This window comes from Macaca fascicularis, chromosome 6, assembly GCF_037993035.2.
Source record: "Macaca fascicularis isolate 582-1 chromosome 6, T2T-MFA8v1.1".
NCBI lineage: Eukaryota > Metazoa > Chordata > Mammalia > Primates > Cercopithecidae > Macaca > Macaca fascicularis.
The window spans coordinates 94,747,343-94,761,163 of record NC_088380.1 but is presented as its reverse complement, the minus strand read 5'-3'; the positions used below and the strand labels follow the sequence as shown (position 1 = coordinate 94,761,163).

General features: G+C 37.8%; 1 protein-coding gene across 15 annotated transcripts in view; it reads right to left on the bottom strand.

Annotated features, from left to right (window-relative positions):
• ADGRV1 (adhesion G protein-coupled receptor V1) overlaps positions 1 to 13,821 on the bottom strand; it is a 597,366-nt gene that overhangs the window by 394,632 nt on the left and 188,913 nt on the right. For 14 of the 15 annotated variants that reach the window (XR_012413865.1, XR_012413864.1, XR_012413866.1 and 11 more), the window contains 4 exons: positions 12,474 to 12,650; positions 11,924 to 12,106; positions 9,807 to 9,986; positions 5,635 to 5,799 (listed from right to left, as the gene is read on the bottom strand). Coding sequence is in view for 11 of the 15 variants with exons in the window: in XM_005557361.4 (XP_005557418.3) it covers positions 5,635 to 5,799; positions 9,807 to 9,986; positions 11,924 to 12,106; positions 12,474 to 12,650 (705 nt within the window). In the remaining 4 variants the exon portion in view is untranslated. Of the gene's footprint in view, positions 1 to 5,634; positions 5,800 to 9,806; positions 9,987 to 11,923; positions 12,107 to 12,473; positions 12,651 to 13,821 lie in introns of those variants that run through there. The other variant, XR_012413867.1, reaches the window with a different exon arrangement.

Genomic DNA, 13,821 nt, shown 5'->3' with positions numbered 1-13,821 from the left:
TCATCTGTCAGGCTCCTTTGCAAATTGCCTCATCTGAAGACAACCCCTTCCCACATGGTCAAATGCTCTTCCTGGCATGCTCCACACACAATGACTGCTCAACACAAGATTATAAAACTTAACATCATTCTAACTCAGACAGCTCTGAAGGGTCAGTCCCATTTCAAAATAAATTGTAGTATACTATAGTGTCAGTTTCAACTGCCTCATGGTTTGCCTTCATCCCTGCCCAATCCTGCTTCTTCCACTTACACAGGTGTTGACCTCAAGAGTACTTCCTAAAAAGCCTCTGGACACCAATCTCCACTTCATAATTTTCTCCCCAAGGAAGGTAAAGTGCAATATCCCCCTGACTTATCACCTATGGACCATTCATCAGTTCCAGAGAGTTGTATGTTTCTATAAACAGAGTATGGAGCTTAGTTGTCCTGCATAAAGTAGAAATAGGAAAGAAGAACTTTGCCCTGTTACCAAAGGTAGGATTGAACAGAATTATTGTGAGACTTTCCCTGTAAGATGGGCAATGGTGAATCTACAGTCACTGTTACATTTTGAGAAAGTCCAGGAAATATTTACACAGTAAGTATTGGTACAACCTGGTATGTACAGTAGGTACAACAGCTTCTGTAGACTAGGTTTCCCTATTGCCAATGTGAATACTAAGTTGCTATGAGAACGATTTGTGGGAATGGAGATCCACCTAGGCATTACTGATGCAGTGGATACCACTAGCCATGAGTAGAACTGAGAGATGATGAAAGGCATCCTCAAAACCAATTAGAACCTGTGGGAGACACAGATCTTTGCACATATTCAGACATAGACATACAAAAACAATGGAGCCGTTACACAGTTGTACATGAAATATACCAGGCAGATGACTAAACAAGTAGATGGAGAGAGTGGAATCTAGAAACAACACCATCCCTCCTAATGCAGTACTCTAAAAACGAATGACCTTATTCGCTGGAGGAAAAGATCAGACTATTTGCCATTTTAGTGTAGATTTTATGCTCAAAACAAGAAAACCTTTTTAATCACCTGGGAAGTGTATATAGCAGTAAGAATCTGGTAACCAGAAAATTATTGCTTCTTATTACTGAGGAAAATCTTTATAGACATTTGAAACTAATTTCTAAATTCTAAATGCTCCTCAGGTGAGAAGTTTTCAGATCATGGCTAGGGCACACAACCTAGATGTTTCATGAGTCATAATTTGTCAGAATCTGAGAAGTAAGTGGATGATATACTTGCAACATCTGCCTTGAGATTTAATGCCATCAGGGTAATCACACCTCAAAAATGATGGCAGAACAGGTGCATGGCAAACAGACTGCCAGAGAGCATCACTGATGACCTCCTTAATCACATATTGCAATACTGAAGGGCAAAAAGGTATTTGTTTCTGTGCCATCTCATGTTGCAGGCTCTGAAGAAGAGTCACTAGACTGAAAAAAAAAACGTAGACATGGACAATGTAAGCATATTTGTTAGAATTCCTTTGGAAAACCCCCTACAGATATTTTAATGTTTGTAATATTTATTCTCTATTCATTTTCAAAAGTGCATAGGTTTAGACTTTCTATATCTGCTGTATATCTGCTAGAGCCAATTTCACATAGGTTTTAAAAATTTATTTGTCTACATTTATATAATCTCTTACAATTTTCAATATTTTCTTTTAGTAATTACTTCCTTCTTGTCAATTCTTATTTTCTAAGTTTTTTAAATTTATGAATCAGGTTTTATTGGTATTTTTGTTTTTTAACTAATTGCCTTCTGGTTTCATCTTTATTAATTTAAGAAAGCTGTTTAGATATTAAATTAAGAAAACTGTTTAAACATGATTCTAAAAGCAAAAACTATAAAAAGACTGACAAATCTGGACTAGTTTCTTCTCTTTGGCCTGTTTGTTCATCCCAGAGCAAATATCACACTGTCTTATTTACTTTAACTGTGTATTATATGACACACTGGCTAAGTAGGGCCACCCTCCATATTCTTCTTTGCGAGCTGCTGGCTATTCTTGGCATTTTGTATTTCCATGTATATTTTAGAATCAGATTGTCTCTTCCACCTCCACATCCTCTCTTCCAGAAAAAGACTTAGGAGTTTGACTGGTAAATACCACTGTCCTGTGGTTAGGTTGGAATTATTCATTTAAAAAAACAAAAACAAAAAACTCTGTGCTCAGCTTAACTGGGCTCCATATGCTGCTTCCTCACTTCTTTTGATTATTAAAACTAGCCAAAGAATGGAAAGAGGAGGAAGAAACTGAATGAACACAGGCAACCAGAAAAATCACATCCTACGGTGGGTTGGTTGATACTCCAGCCAAGGTTCTCAGGCTCATGTTGATGAAGACATAAAGAAACAGAAACAGATCTGTAAATGTCCGACCAAACTTTGAAAAGGGGAGTCATTCTTACAACTTACAGAAACCAACTGTATGGGCCAAAAGATTATGTTCCTACTTCAAAGTAGATAGGACCTTGCACCTTCACTTCTTATCAGTGTGGGAGGCTGAGACACATACAGATGGACTGCAATATGCTTGCTATTCTCAAACTACTTATTGTGTTTCAGTTTTTTTGATTGGCTGAAATACTTCCTTAATTTCTTTTCAAAGTGTACATGGATGTTACAACCTATGAGTTTTTGTAAGTTTGACATTGTCTTATTATGTTACACAATCAGTATTTTGAGTCAGTATAGAAGTTCTGCACAGTCAGAATAGTCAGAAAACACACTTAAAGGGAAAACTGACTAAACTTGGTAATCAAATACATGTAACAATTACAGAAAGGGTGCAGCTGGGAATGACACCCAGACATCCAGCGTGGTTGATTGGCTTTGCCTTCAATCAGGAGAGGAAAAATGTGAGAGAGGGGTAGTTTTGATGGTAAAATGGGGGCAGAGTCTGAATTTAAAATTTGACTATAGATAAGGCACAGTGACTCACGTCTGTAATCCCAGCACTTTGGGAGGCCAAGGCAGGTGGATCACGAGGTCAGGAGATCGTGACCATCCTGGCTAACACGGTGAGACCTCGTCTCTACTAAAAAATACAAAAAATTAGCCAGGCGTGGTGGCGGGTGCCTGTAGTCCCAGCTACTCAGGAGGCTGAGGCAGGAGAATGGCATAAACCTGGGAGGTGGAGCTTGCAGTGAGTGGAGATCGTGCCACTGCACTCCAGCCATAATGACAGAGTGAGACTCCATCTCAAAAAAAATAAATAAAACATAAAAAAATAAATTTAAAAATTTTAAAAATAGCTGGGCATGGTGGCACAAGCCTATAGTCCCAGTTACTCATGAGGCTAAGGTGGAAAGATTGCTTGAGCCGGGAGGTTGAAGCTTCAACGAGCTATGATCGCATCACTGCATTACTGCCTGGGTGACAGAACAAGACCCTGTCTCCAAAAAAAAAAAATTTTTTTGATATAGGTAATAATAATCTATTGTACATTTCAAAACAGCTGCAGAATAATTAGACTGTTCCTAGCATAAAGAAAAAATACTTAAGGTGATGGATATCTCAAATACTCTGATTTGATTATATGAATGTATCAATTTATCACATGTACTCTGAAAATATGTATATCAATTATGTATCAATAAAAACTTCAAAAAAAAGAATTTGATTTCAGATCTAGAGTTTCTCTGTGTGTGTGTGTGTGTGTGTGTTGTGTGTGATTTCTTCCCCCCATCATGCATATGGATTTCCAAAAAAATTCAATAGTAAATATTATCGCATGCATTCACAAGTAATACTATGCAAAAGAAAATCAAAGACAGTTCGCGAGGTGTGGCCACACAGGGTGACTACAGTCACCATTCCCCTCAGCAGCGACAGCACAGTGCCCACTGCCTCTAGCAAATGACTCTCTAGGGACATCAGGTGCCAGTTCTCCTCAGGAAGATGACCAAAGTTACTGGTGAAAGGACAAGTTCTGAACAGAAAACCGGTGGAAGAGAGCCAGGATCTGTCAGAGGGCCAGTGGGAAGAAGCTGGGGTGTAGAAAACGGAAGCAGCAAGAGTCCGCAGAGATGGACCCCAAGGAGCTCGGAACCCCATGGAAAGTAGGTGGGAGTGCTTCTCTCCTCTCCTCACTCCTCTGACAATCTCCTGACTGTCAAGCTTCTGAGGAGCCACTCTGTGCTCATGACACAAGACAATGCTGTAAGTGGCTATTCAGGAACTTCCCAGGGACAGAGAACCGGGTTGCTAGCTTGTGCAGGCATGTCTATGTTCCCCTCAGACCAAAAATGAGATGGAGGGTGCCATAGTGGTTGTGTACCTGTAGTGCCACTGCCCTGCCTGAGACCTCTCTGCTCTAGAGTCCCTGCACCACCAGATCTCCTGCAAATACACCCCACAACTGGCTCTGACGTTGGGAAGCACGGAGGACGGGTGGGTGCCAGGGAGCCAAAGGACTTCTGGAGATCTAAGATAAACAATACAGGCTGCCCATAAGGGAGGGGGAGCACAGCCCACCAAAGTTCCTTGGGACAAAGGAAATGCAGGCATAGGGCCAGTCACTGAAAAGGGCAGCACCAACGCCTAGGGACAGTGGTAGAGAGGTGGTCATCTCCCACTCTAGACTGTTGCAGACACAGCTGTGGTTCTTCCCACTGGGAGTTAATGCATGCATACAAAGAAAGCTTTTTTGTGTGCTTTTTTTCAGTGACTCTATCCCTGCTCAAAGTGAGCCTGTGCCACTTGGGCTTACAGGAAGAACACGGCCCAACTCCCCCTCCTTACACAGAGCAACAGTGTCCCAGCAATGGAGGACAGACAAGTTGTGAAGTTGCTTGCCCTGGAGCAGGGGAAGAGGCCTGCCCTGAACCCATTTTGGTAGCAGCTCCTAGAGGGGCACATCTGTGGCCTGCAGCTGCACTGCGGAGCCAAAGGACAGTCTATATGAATTGAAAGTCATGAGTCCTGAAACAGGGGCACGAGAGGGAAGCAAACTTCATTCCTGCTGGCTCAGGACTAGAAGCTGGTGTACCCCCTTACCACTCCCCAAGAGACCCCAACACATTCCAACATGATCGCTTCTTACCATCCTTCCCTGCCTGCACCCCACACCAGGGCAGGTGCTTCCACTCAACATCAGATATCTGTCAACCTATTCACAATAGCAAAGGTATGGAATCAACTTTAGTGTCCATCAACAGTGAACTGGATAAAGAAAATGTGGTAGATATACACCATGAAGTACTACACAGTCATATAAAATAATTAAATCATGTCCTTTAAAGCAACATAGATGCAATTAGGAGCCATTATCCTAAATGAATTAATGCAGAAACAGAAAATCAAATACCATGTGTTCTCACTTATAAGTAGGAACTAGACAATGAATATACATGGACATAAAGATGGAAACAGCAGACACTGGGGACTATTTGAGGTGGGAGGGTGGGAATGGGGTGTGGGCTGAAAAACTACCTACTGGGTACTATATTCACTATTTAGGTTATGGGCTCACCAGAAGCCCAAAACCCAGCATTATGCAATATACCCATGTAACAAACCTGCACATGTGCTCCCTGAATTTACAATAAAAAGGAAAAAGAAACTCAAAGACAAATTAGGGAAAAAACACACAAGTCCTAATGCTGACTATACCTCATCAAAATGAAGGGTCCCATTCAAAGGACTAAGGTCATGTTTAGCCTTCTCATCTATGGTCCACTGAAGTCGTACGGTTCCTTTTCCTCCTGGGGACCGGACAACCGTCAATGTCACATATGAATCTGGGTCATCGGATGAAAGGGATTCATCAATCATTACCTGAAAGAAGAAAATCCAGTAAGGCAAAAGAAACAAACAAAAAGAGCAGGATAAACAAAAAGAATCTTATTTCTGTTTACAATGACTGCAGTTTTAAAGTTTAGAATGAATGTTACATGTTATGATCGTGTGGCAGAAAATTTTTTTTTTTACCAAATCCCACTTTCTATTCCTAGATGCTCAACTAGTTGGCATTTCCTGTCTTCTCTTGCAATTAGGTAGGGCATGCGACTGAATTTTGACCGAGAGAATAGAGGCAGAAATGACTTATGCTGCTAATATTCTTGCCATAAACTTCCACACAAGACCCCACATCCTCTACTTTTCCATTTGGCAGGTGAACAGAGAGGATGCCCAGGACATAGAAGAGGACAGAACCCCAAAATGGACAGAGTCTAGGGCCTGAGAGTTGCCAGCTGAATAAGAGGTGTCCATAAGCATCAGCCGACTGGGCACTCTGGTGCAGGATTCCTGCATGAAGAAGAAATGCACATTTACTATATGAAGAAACTGGATATGGGGGGATCTTTGTTACTACAATGAGGCTCCCCACATAATACAGACCTAAACTGTCCTCTGAATTATCTGTAGTGTACCTACTTTAGTGAGTCGAAGTTTAAAAGTGGTTTTATTAATCTGAGATAAAGAGAGGAGATTCAATACATTCATTTACCAGCACTATTTATTTTTTATACAAGTCCTTATTAACAGATCTAGTTTAAGTGAAGTACATATGTTGACTCTGTGAAGCAAAGTCCTCATTGAACCTATATCATCCATCTGCTATATAAATAGAAAACATAACACAATGCTTTCCACTTTCAAGACAGATAGAAGCTTAACATGCAATACAATCTTGTTTTGTTTTCTTCATGAGATTTGCATTGATGTCAAGAGCACAGATTTAGAACAAACTGAAATGAGCTTCTATTGTGTGTCAGTTCTTACATATACCTTATCTTATTTAAGCCTCACAGAAACTCACAGAAATCTGAGGGCCAGACATATACATATATTTGGAGATGAGGAGCCTGGAATCTAATTAGGATATTTTGACTCCAAACTGTTCATACCACTCCTCAGGGACTAGAGATATTTAGCAAGAAAAAAATAGAGAAAATCCATTATATAAGTCTTCTTGATTCTATAGATGTAACATTTTAGTTTAGGTTTCACAGGTAGATTTCCATGGGTCTCTGCTATTCCCAGGGCTTTCGTGTACTTACCACATTGCCCTTGTGAACAGCTTGTTAATTTTGATGGATTTATACTAACAGTCTTTTCTCAATGTACCTCAGCTGTGAATCTAATCTGTGTCACCAAATAGTGCTAACAGAATGTTTATTGTGTGCACAATATTGTATATCTCATTAAGGTTAAAAGACAAACTCCATGTTACCAAGAAACTTTTGTGATAGGAAAGATAGGATATAAGCAAGGGAAGCAGTCACAAAGGGCTGAGCATCATGCAGCTACTATTATCACCAACAATCAAAATAGCCATCAACATCTAATGAATTAAAGCCCAAGCACGTGTGCTTTACATATTCAACAATACAGTAGGAATTGGGTAACCTAAATCTTTCCTTTAGACTCTAAGACAAATTGAAAATTTGTAGCTGTAACGATATTATTTCCCAGACCAAGTGTGCTTAACACTAGGTTTAAAACACTAGAGTTTATGATCGCAGTTACAATAAAATGAATAAAAATTATTTATGAATACTAGTGTAGGTATTCATTTACTCTAAAAGTAAGAGTAGATTATAAACACATTGTCCAGTGCCCAAGTCCAAAAGTTTGATGAAAAACGTTATTGTGAAGTTTCATCAATTGAAGATTTGAACACTAAACCCTGAACTTTTAATCATTTTATAAAAAATAAATTACATATTCCTATGTAATTTTCTGCTGCTTGGAAGATATTCAGTTACTCTTTTGCCAATCCAACACTCCTTACAAACACAGCTGCCCTTTTTTTTTTTTTCAAGGAAGAGCTCACTGGGCTACAGTGAAAGTTTGTTCTATCCCTCTTACAGGTTTCATTTTCTTATGAAATTGAAATTAAATAGCCAAATCATTAGGCAGTTATTTGTTATATTTCAATTTTAGAGCATCTGGGAACTCCAGCCCTTGCAGGCAAGCTGTGGGTCTAGCCCTGCATCCACAGGACAGTAGAAAATTACGGCAATTGGTTTATTAATTAAAAGCGATCTATGTGAATTACTGACTACCTATAAGTGATTAAATGAAGGGAATGGTGACATATGGAGCCGGAAAAGTTGCTGAGTATATGGGGATTATCTGAGTACTTTTATGGTTAATTCATACCTTGGAATTTCTTTTGAAAGGTAAGGTCATAATATTATGTCATAATTATGTAATAATAATTATAATGGAATTTATAGTGTTTTACACTTAAGATGTAGTGACAATTTAGTACTGGGTACCAAATCTGGCTGCACAAACACTTAGTTTTCATGATTAATTAGGCTTTTTTTTTTCTCTCTCTCTCTCTCTTTGTGGCTGAATCAATAATAATTGGGTTCCTTCTTTCAAGTCTTGGAAGTAAACAGCCAATGAGAAGTGAGAAGAAATAGAGAGAAATACATGAGCTGGTGGGGGGTGACTGTGGTGCTTTGTTCTACATAAGACACAACAGACTAGCATAACAGTGGGTAATATAAATCCCTCACCAGGTAAACCCATTGTGGGATGTAACACCCAGACCCATGACAGAATCCTGCCTGTGACCAGAATGGTGGTCTGGCAGTAAAGCAGGCAGAAAATAGGTGGTGTGGATGAAAAGTACATCTTGGGCCGGGTGCGGTGGCTCAAGCCTGTAATCCCAGCACTTTGGGAGGCCGAGACGGGTGGATCACGAGGTCAGGAGATCAAGACCATCCTGGCTAACACGGTGAAACCCCATCTCTACTAAAAAATACAAAAAACTAGCCGGGCGAGGTGGCGGGCGCCTGTAGTCCCAGCTACTCAGGAGGCTGAGGCAGGAGAATGGCGTAAACCCGGGAGGTGGAGCTTGCAGTGAGCTGAGATCCGGCCACTGCACCCCAGCCTGGGTGACAGAGCAAGACTCCGTCTCAAAAAAAAAAAAAAAAAAAAAAAAAAAAAAAATACATCTTGGTCTACTACACCCAATAAATAGGAATCTGTTCCCCTTCGTAATTTCCTGATATTAAGGCTCACATTACTATCAAATTGTGTGCACAGGCTGGAGGATTGGCCCCTAATTCAATAGCCCACTCAAAAGATCCTTGAGAAGAGACTCATACGTGAAGGGTAATAAAGACTTTCTTTTTTTTTTTTTTTGAGATGAAGTCTCACTCTGTTGCCCAGGCTGGCATGCAGTGGTGTGATCTTGGCTCATTGCAACCTCTGCCTCCCGCGTTCAAGCGATTCTCTTGCCTCAGCCTCCCAAGCAGCTGGGACTACAAGCATGCGCCACCACACCAGGCTAATTTTTGTATTTTTTTAGTAGAGACAGGGTTTCACCACATTGGCCAAGCTGGTCTCGAACTCATGACCTTGTGATCCACCCGCCTCGGCCTCCCAAAGTGCTGGGATTACAGGCGTGAGCCACCATGCCGGGATTTGTTTTTTTTTTTTTTTTTTTTTTTTTTGAGATGGAGTCTATGTCGCCAGGCTGGAGTGCAATGGCGTGATCTCGGGTCACTGCAACCTCTGCCTTCTGGGTTCTAGCGATTTCTCCCGCCTCAGACTCCCAGGTGGCTGGGATTACAGGCACACACCACCATGCCCAGCTAATTTTTGGATTTTTAGTAGAGCTGGGGTTTCACCATGTTGGCCAGGATGGTGTTGATCTCCTGACGTTGTGATCTGCCCGCCTCGGCCTCCCAAAGTGCTGGGATTACTGGCCACCACGCCTGGCCAAGACTTTCAAAACAAAAATGCAAGACACTTTCTACTCAAAATTACATGAAACACTAGCCTGAAATAAGGCATGCATCCCCCTGATATATTTAACTTACTGTCTTTTCTTCAAATCCAAATACTCCAAATGGAGAATCATTTTGTGGAATAACAACAGTTACCACAACATCATCACCAAGTCTGCCACCTCCAGCAACACTGATCAAGGAAATATTGAAAGTCTCTGTCAATTCAAATTCAGCATCATCAATTATGGTCATTTCTATCACTGCAGTAACCTATGAAAGAAAGGAAGGAAGGGAGAAAAAGAAGGAGGAAAAGGAGGAGGAAGATAGGAAATGAGGAGAGAAATAATGTAGTAACAGTTTTTGCTTATATATATTTTAATTTTTTAGTTGAAACTAAGAAAACTTAGAAACATGGTACAAAAAAGTAGTTCTTTTGCTTATAATATTCGTAATACTTTTAAAGTTGTATATATTTATGGCATTTTAAAGTTGTGTATATTTATGGTATTTTAAAATCAGAAATTTGCTGTCTATTACTTTCAAGATAAAAAATTATTGATGTGGTAAGATAGTATTATTTATACATTAAAAACAATAAATCCTTATTCTGAAATTTTTTTTAATGTCATGCAGGTTCTAATATCATTGCACAAACACAAAATGCAGTATGCTTGGTATTAATATTACATGATATGAAACTTAACATAAAAATTACCATTGTCTTCTACAATTAAAATAAATCCCAATGGTTTCAGATATTGTTTTTGCAATGCAGTCAAAAATAAAGGCAGAAAGAAGACCCAAATGTGCTATTCCTGGATGTTTATAATCAGGATTTAGTTCAATCTTCTATGTTAAAAATTTTTATAAACTTATAAATAAATAAACCTTGATCCAGCTTGCAGTTTGACTATTGGTCATAAAAATATTCCAATGTTTCTGACACAGACATTTATCAGAAAATGAAGTTTTTCTATCTAAATCTACCTAAAGTCTTTAATTTAACAACAGAGAAAAGTGAAAAAGCTGGATATCACACTCAGACAGGTGGAAACATGAATAAAATCAAATGCTCAAATAGAAGCTAATTAAATTGCCTGCACCTCAAATCTGTGCTGTAAAATAGAGTCCCTTCCTTAGAGGATGTGAATTTTAAGAATAAACCTGATCCTCAGGATGCTGGTTAATGATGGAACTTGAACTTCATGCACAGATAAAGAGTTGATAATGTCATTAAAGCTGGAAGGCTGCTTCAATGAATAATCAATGTATTTGTTTCTGCTTTTAACATAAGAATCTCATTGACTTGCATTCTGCTCTTTTTACTAGGAAATGTTTCAAGTTCTAAAACTGTTTTAAAAGCTCAGAATTTCAAAAATATTAACAATAATATGTTTTTCTGTGTAGGAAAATCTAGATCTGTATGCTTACCTTTTAACAGCATTTACTACTGCTCACCATGAGCAACTAGTAAGTTGACGCATACTCTGGTAATCTGTCTAGCCAAAATAAGGCTACCTGTAGACAGAGGTGCTAGTTGAAGTTACTAACATTTCATGGTTGTTCATAAGCCTTTTCCACTTACTGATTAAAAAAAAATTTGTATGAAAACATCTTATTCTTACATATTAAAAATGCCAAGTTTACAAAATTTGTAATTCTTGGGGAATGTTTCATAACATTTAAGACTGGTGAGCCTAAATGTAGAATATTGTTTTTCAGTTTTTCAAGTTTTAACTATTTTTTTCATTTTCTCTTAGTCATTTTTTTAAATTATAAAGGGCATTTTAGATATTAAGTAAAAACTGTCCATACTTTTAGTGCAAATTCTAAATAAATATCTATATTTACTGGCATTAAGAAACAAAATAAAAGATAAAGTCCACAGGAATATAGTTCATCAGACAGTTTTCTATATATTGTTAGGCATTTCTAAGTTAATTATTATCCTGTTTTATAACTTCTATTTATTTTAAATAAAACTGGGGCAGGGGGTTCAGAAAAGGGTAAGATTGTTGTATCTTTATAAGTCTCTTCCCATGCCCATTAATAAATTGTATTTCAATTAATAATATTTGTTTGACTCAACATAGAAACATTTAGAGTATAATGCATTTAGCAGTCACTAATGTACATTCATTTGATGGATGCCTACAAAATGTCTGAAGTACAATGCAAAAAGACTAATATGTTAGTGACTGGCGTACTTGTCTATCTGCAAATTCAAGAATCCCATGAGATGGTTTAAAGTCTTCCAGGCCAGCACTGTCTGGTGATGCTTTCCAATAAACATTTACTGCCCCAAAGCTTCCAGCCAGCCGGACTACAGGAACTTGAAGAACGTTCAAGGGTGGAGGCACTTCATAGGCAGTAATAACTTCACCAGCGCCCTTTAAGTAAAGAATATCAGTTGAAAGGCAAGATAAAATGGTAACTCTCATAAGTCATCTTTCTAAAGGTATTGTTTCTACTTAACTTTCTATACTTCACCCTTCAAAGTAGAAATTAACAGTCAGATGTAAGTATGCATAAAAGGTCTTCTGAACTCTTACGTTTAATTTAATGAAAGTAAACTTGTTGAATCCTTTGGTCTAGCCCAAAGAGATCTAAGAATTAGTTTATAAGAGCAATTTGGTTACTTATCTATTTAAAAATAGAGACAAAGCTAAATGTTTTGCAGAAAACATTACAAAACACTGGCTAAATCAGCAGGGAGAGGCCTCTGTATGACTGTAAACAAATGAAAGTTCGTCTCACTCTAGTAACATGAAACATAAAAATTCCTCTGGGATCGTCATTTTCTTCAATCATTATCTCAGCTACTTCCATTCCAGGCCTCCGCACACTTGGCTGTCCTGCAGAGAAGTCAGAATTCACCAGGTTCACCTCAGTGATAGTGACAATAAATCCTTCCTCCAATTCAGGAATGTCATCCTGGGGGATGGGGGAAAAAGATGGTGTTTCATTTTTTTAAAGACATTTAACTTGCATTGAATACTGGATATTTTTCAGTAAGGAAATAATTGACTTTGTTCATGGGAATGGGCAGATCTGTCACACATAGAAAAGATTCTTGTTATATTTTAATATCTTCCCACTGACAACTTCAGAATCTATGGAATATCCTAGCTCACTGGTGATGTTTCAATGGAAACTTCACACTCATTAGCAAATAAAATAATTTTTAAAAATCTATCCTGAAATTTTGACCATATTCTATCGTATGTTTTACATATTTAATATCCCAAAAGAAAATTTAGGAAACACTGGTAAATGCTACATACATTTTTAAAGTGCTCTAGACTTGAAAATCTAGATATAAGCCTATATTTAATTTTTTAAAATTTCTTATTTTGTTTTCGCATAATAAAAAATTTCCAAAGATAAAAAATACTCTAAAAAGAGGAGGAAAAAACCCTCATTTCTATCCCATCCCTTATATCTTTCCCAAATTATAATCTTCAGAAGATACTATTACCTAAAACCACTAATATCACTATTAGTAACACTAACATTATATATTTATTTAATAACGTAATATATTATATGGTATATAATATATAAGATTAATACTATTTATATAATATAAAACAACATTTTGTTATTATTTTGTAATAATATTAACACTAATCCACTATTAAACACTTTCAATTTCTTGTGCATCATTACGGATATATTCACACATTCTCCCCATCTCTTTCTCTGTTTTTCTCTCTCTCTCCGGACATACATGGATAAATACAGATAGCTAAAACCAGATCTAAACCATCTGAAGACTAATCTTGATTCAAGTAATCATACCATGAAAGGAAAAATACTGTCCTATTAAATGAATAATAAAAATAACGAGATTGATTTGGGCATTTCATTTGTTGTCATTAGTTTAAAAACTGACAAAACAAAATTACAGTGGATCCAATCAGATATAATTAATCTAAATTCAGTGCTTCAAAATTCATTCAAACAATATTCCAGTTCAAGGATAAATACAAGTAATAGACATCATTTTTGTCAGCCAGTTATAAAATATTCATTCATTATTAAATATTTAGGTGGGTGGGAACATTAGAATACTTACATTTTTTTATGCTTAAAAGCATCCTTT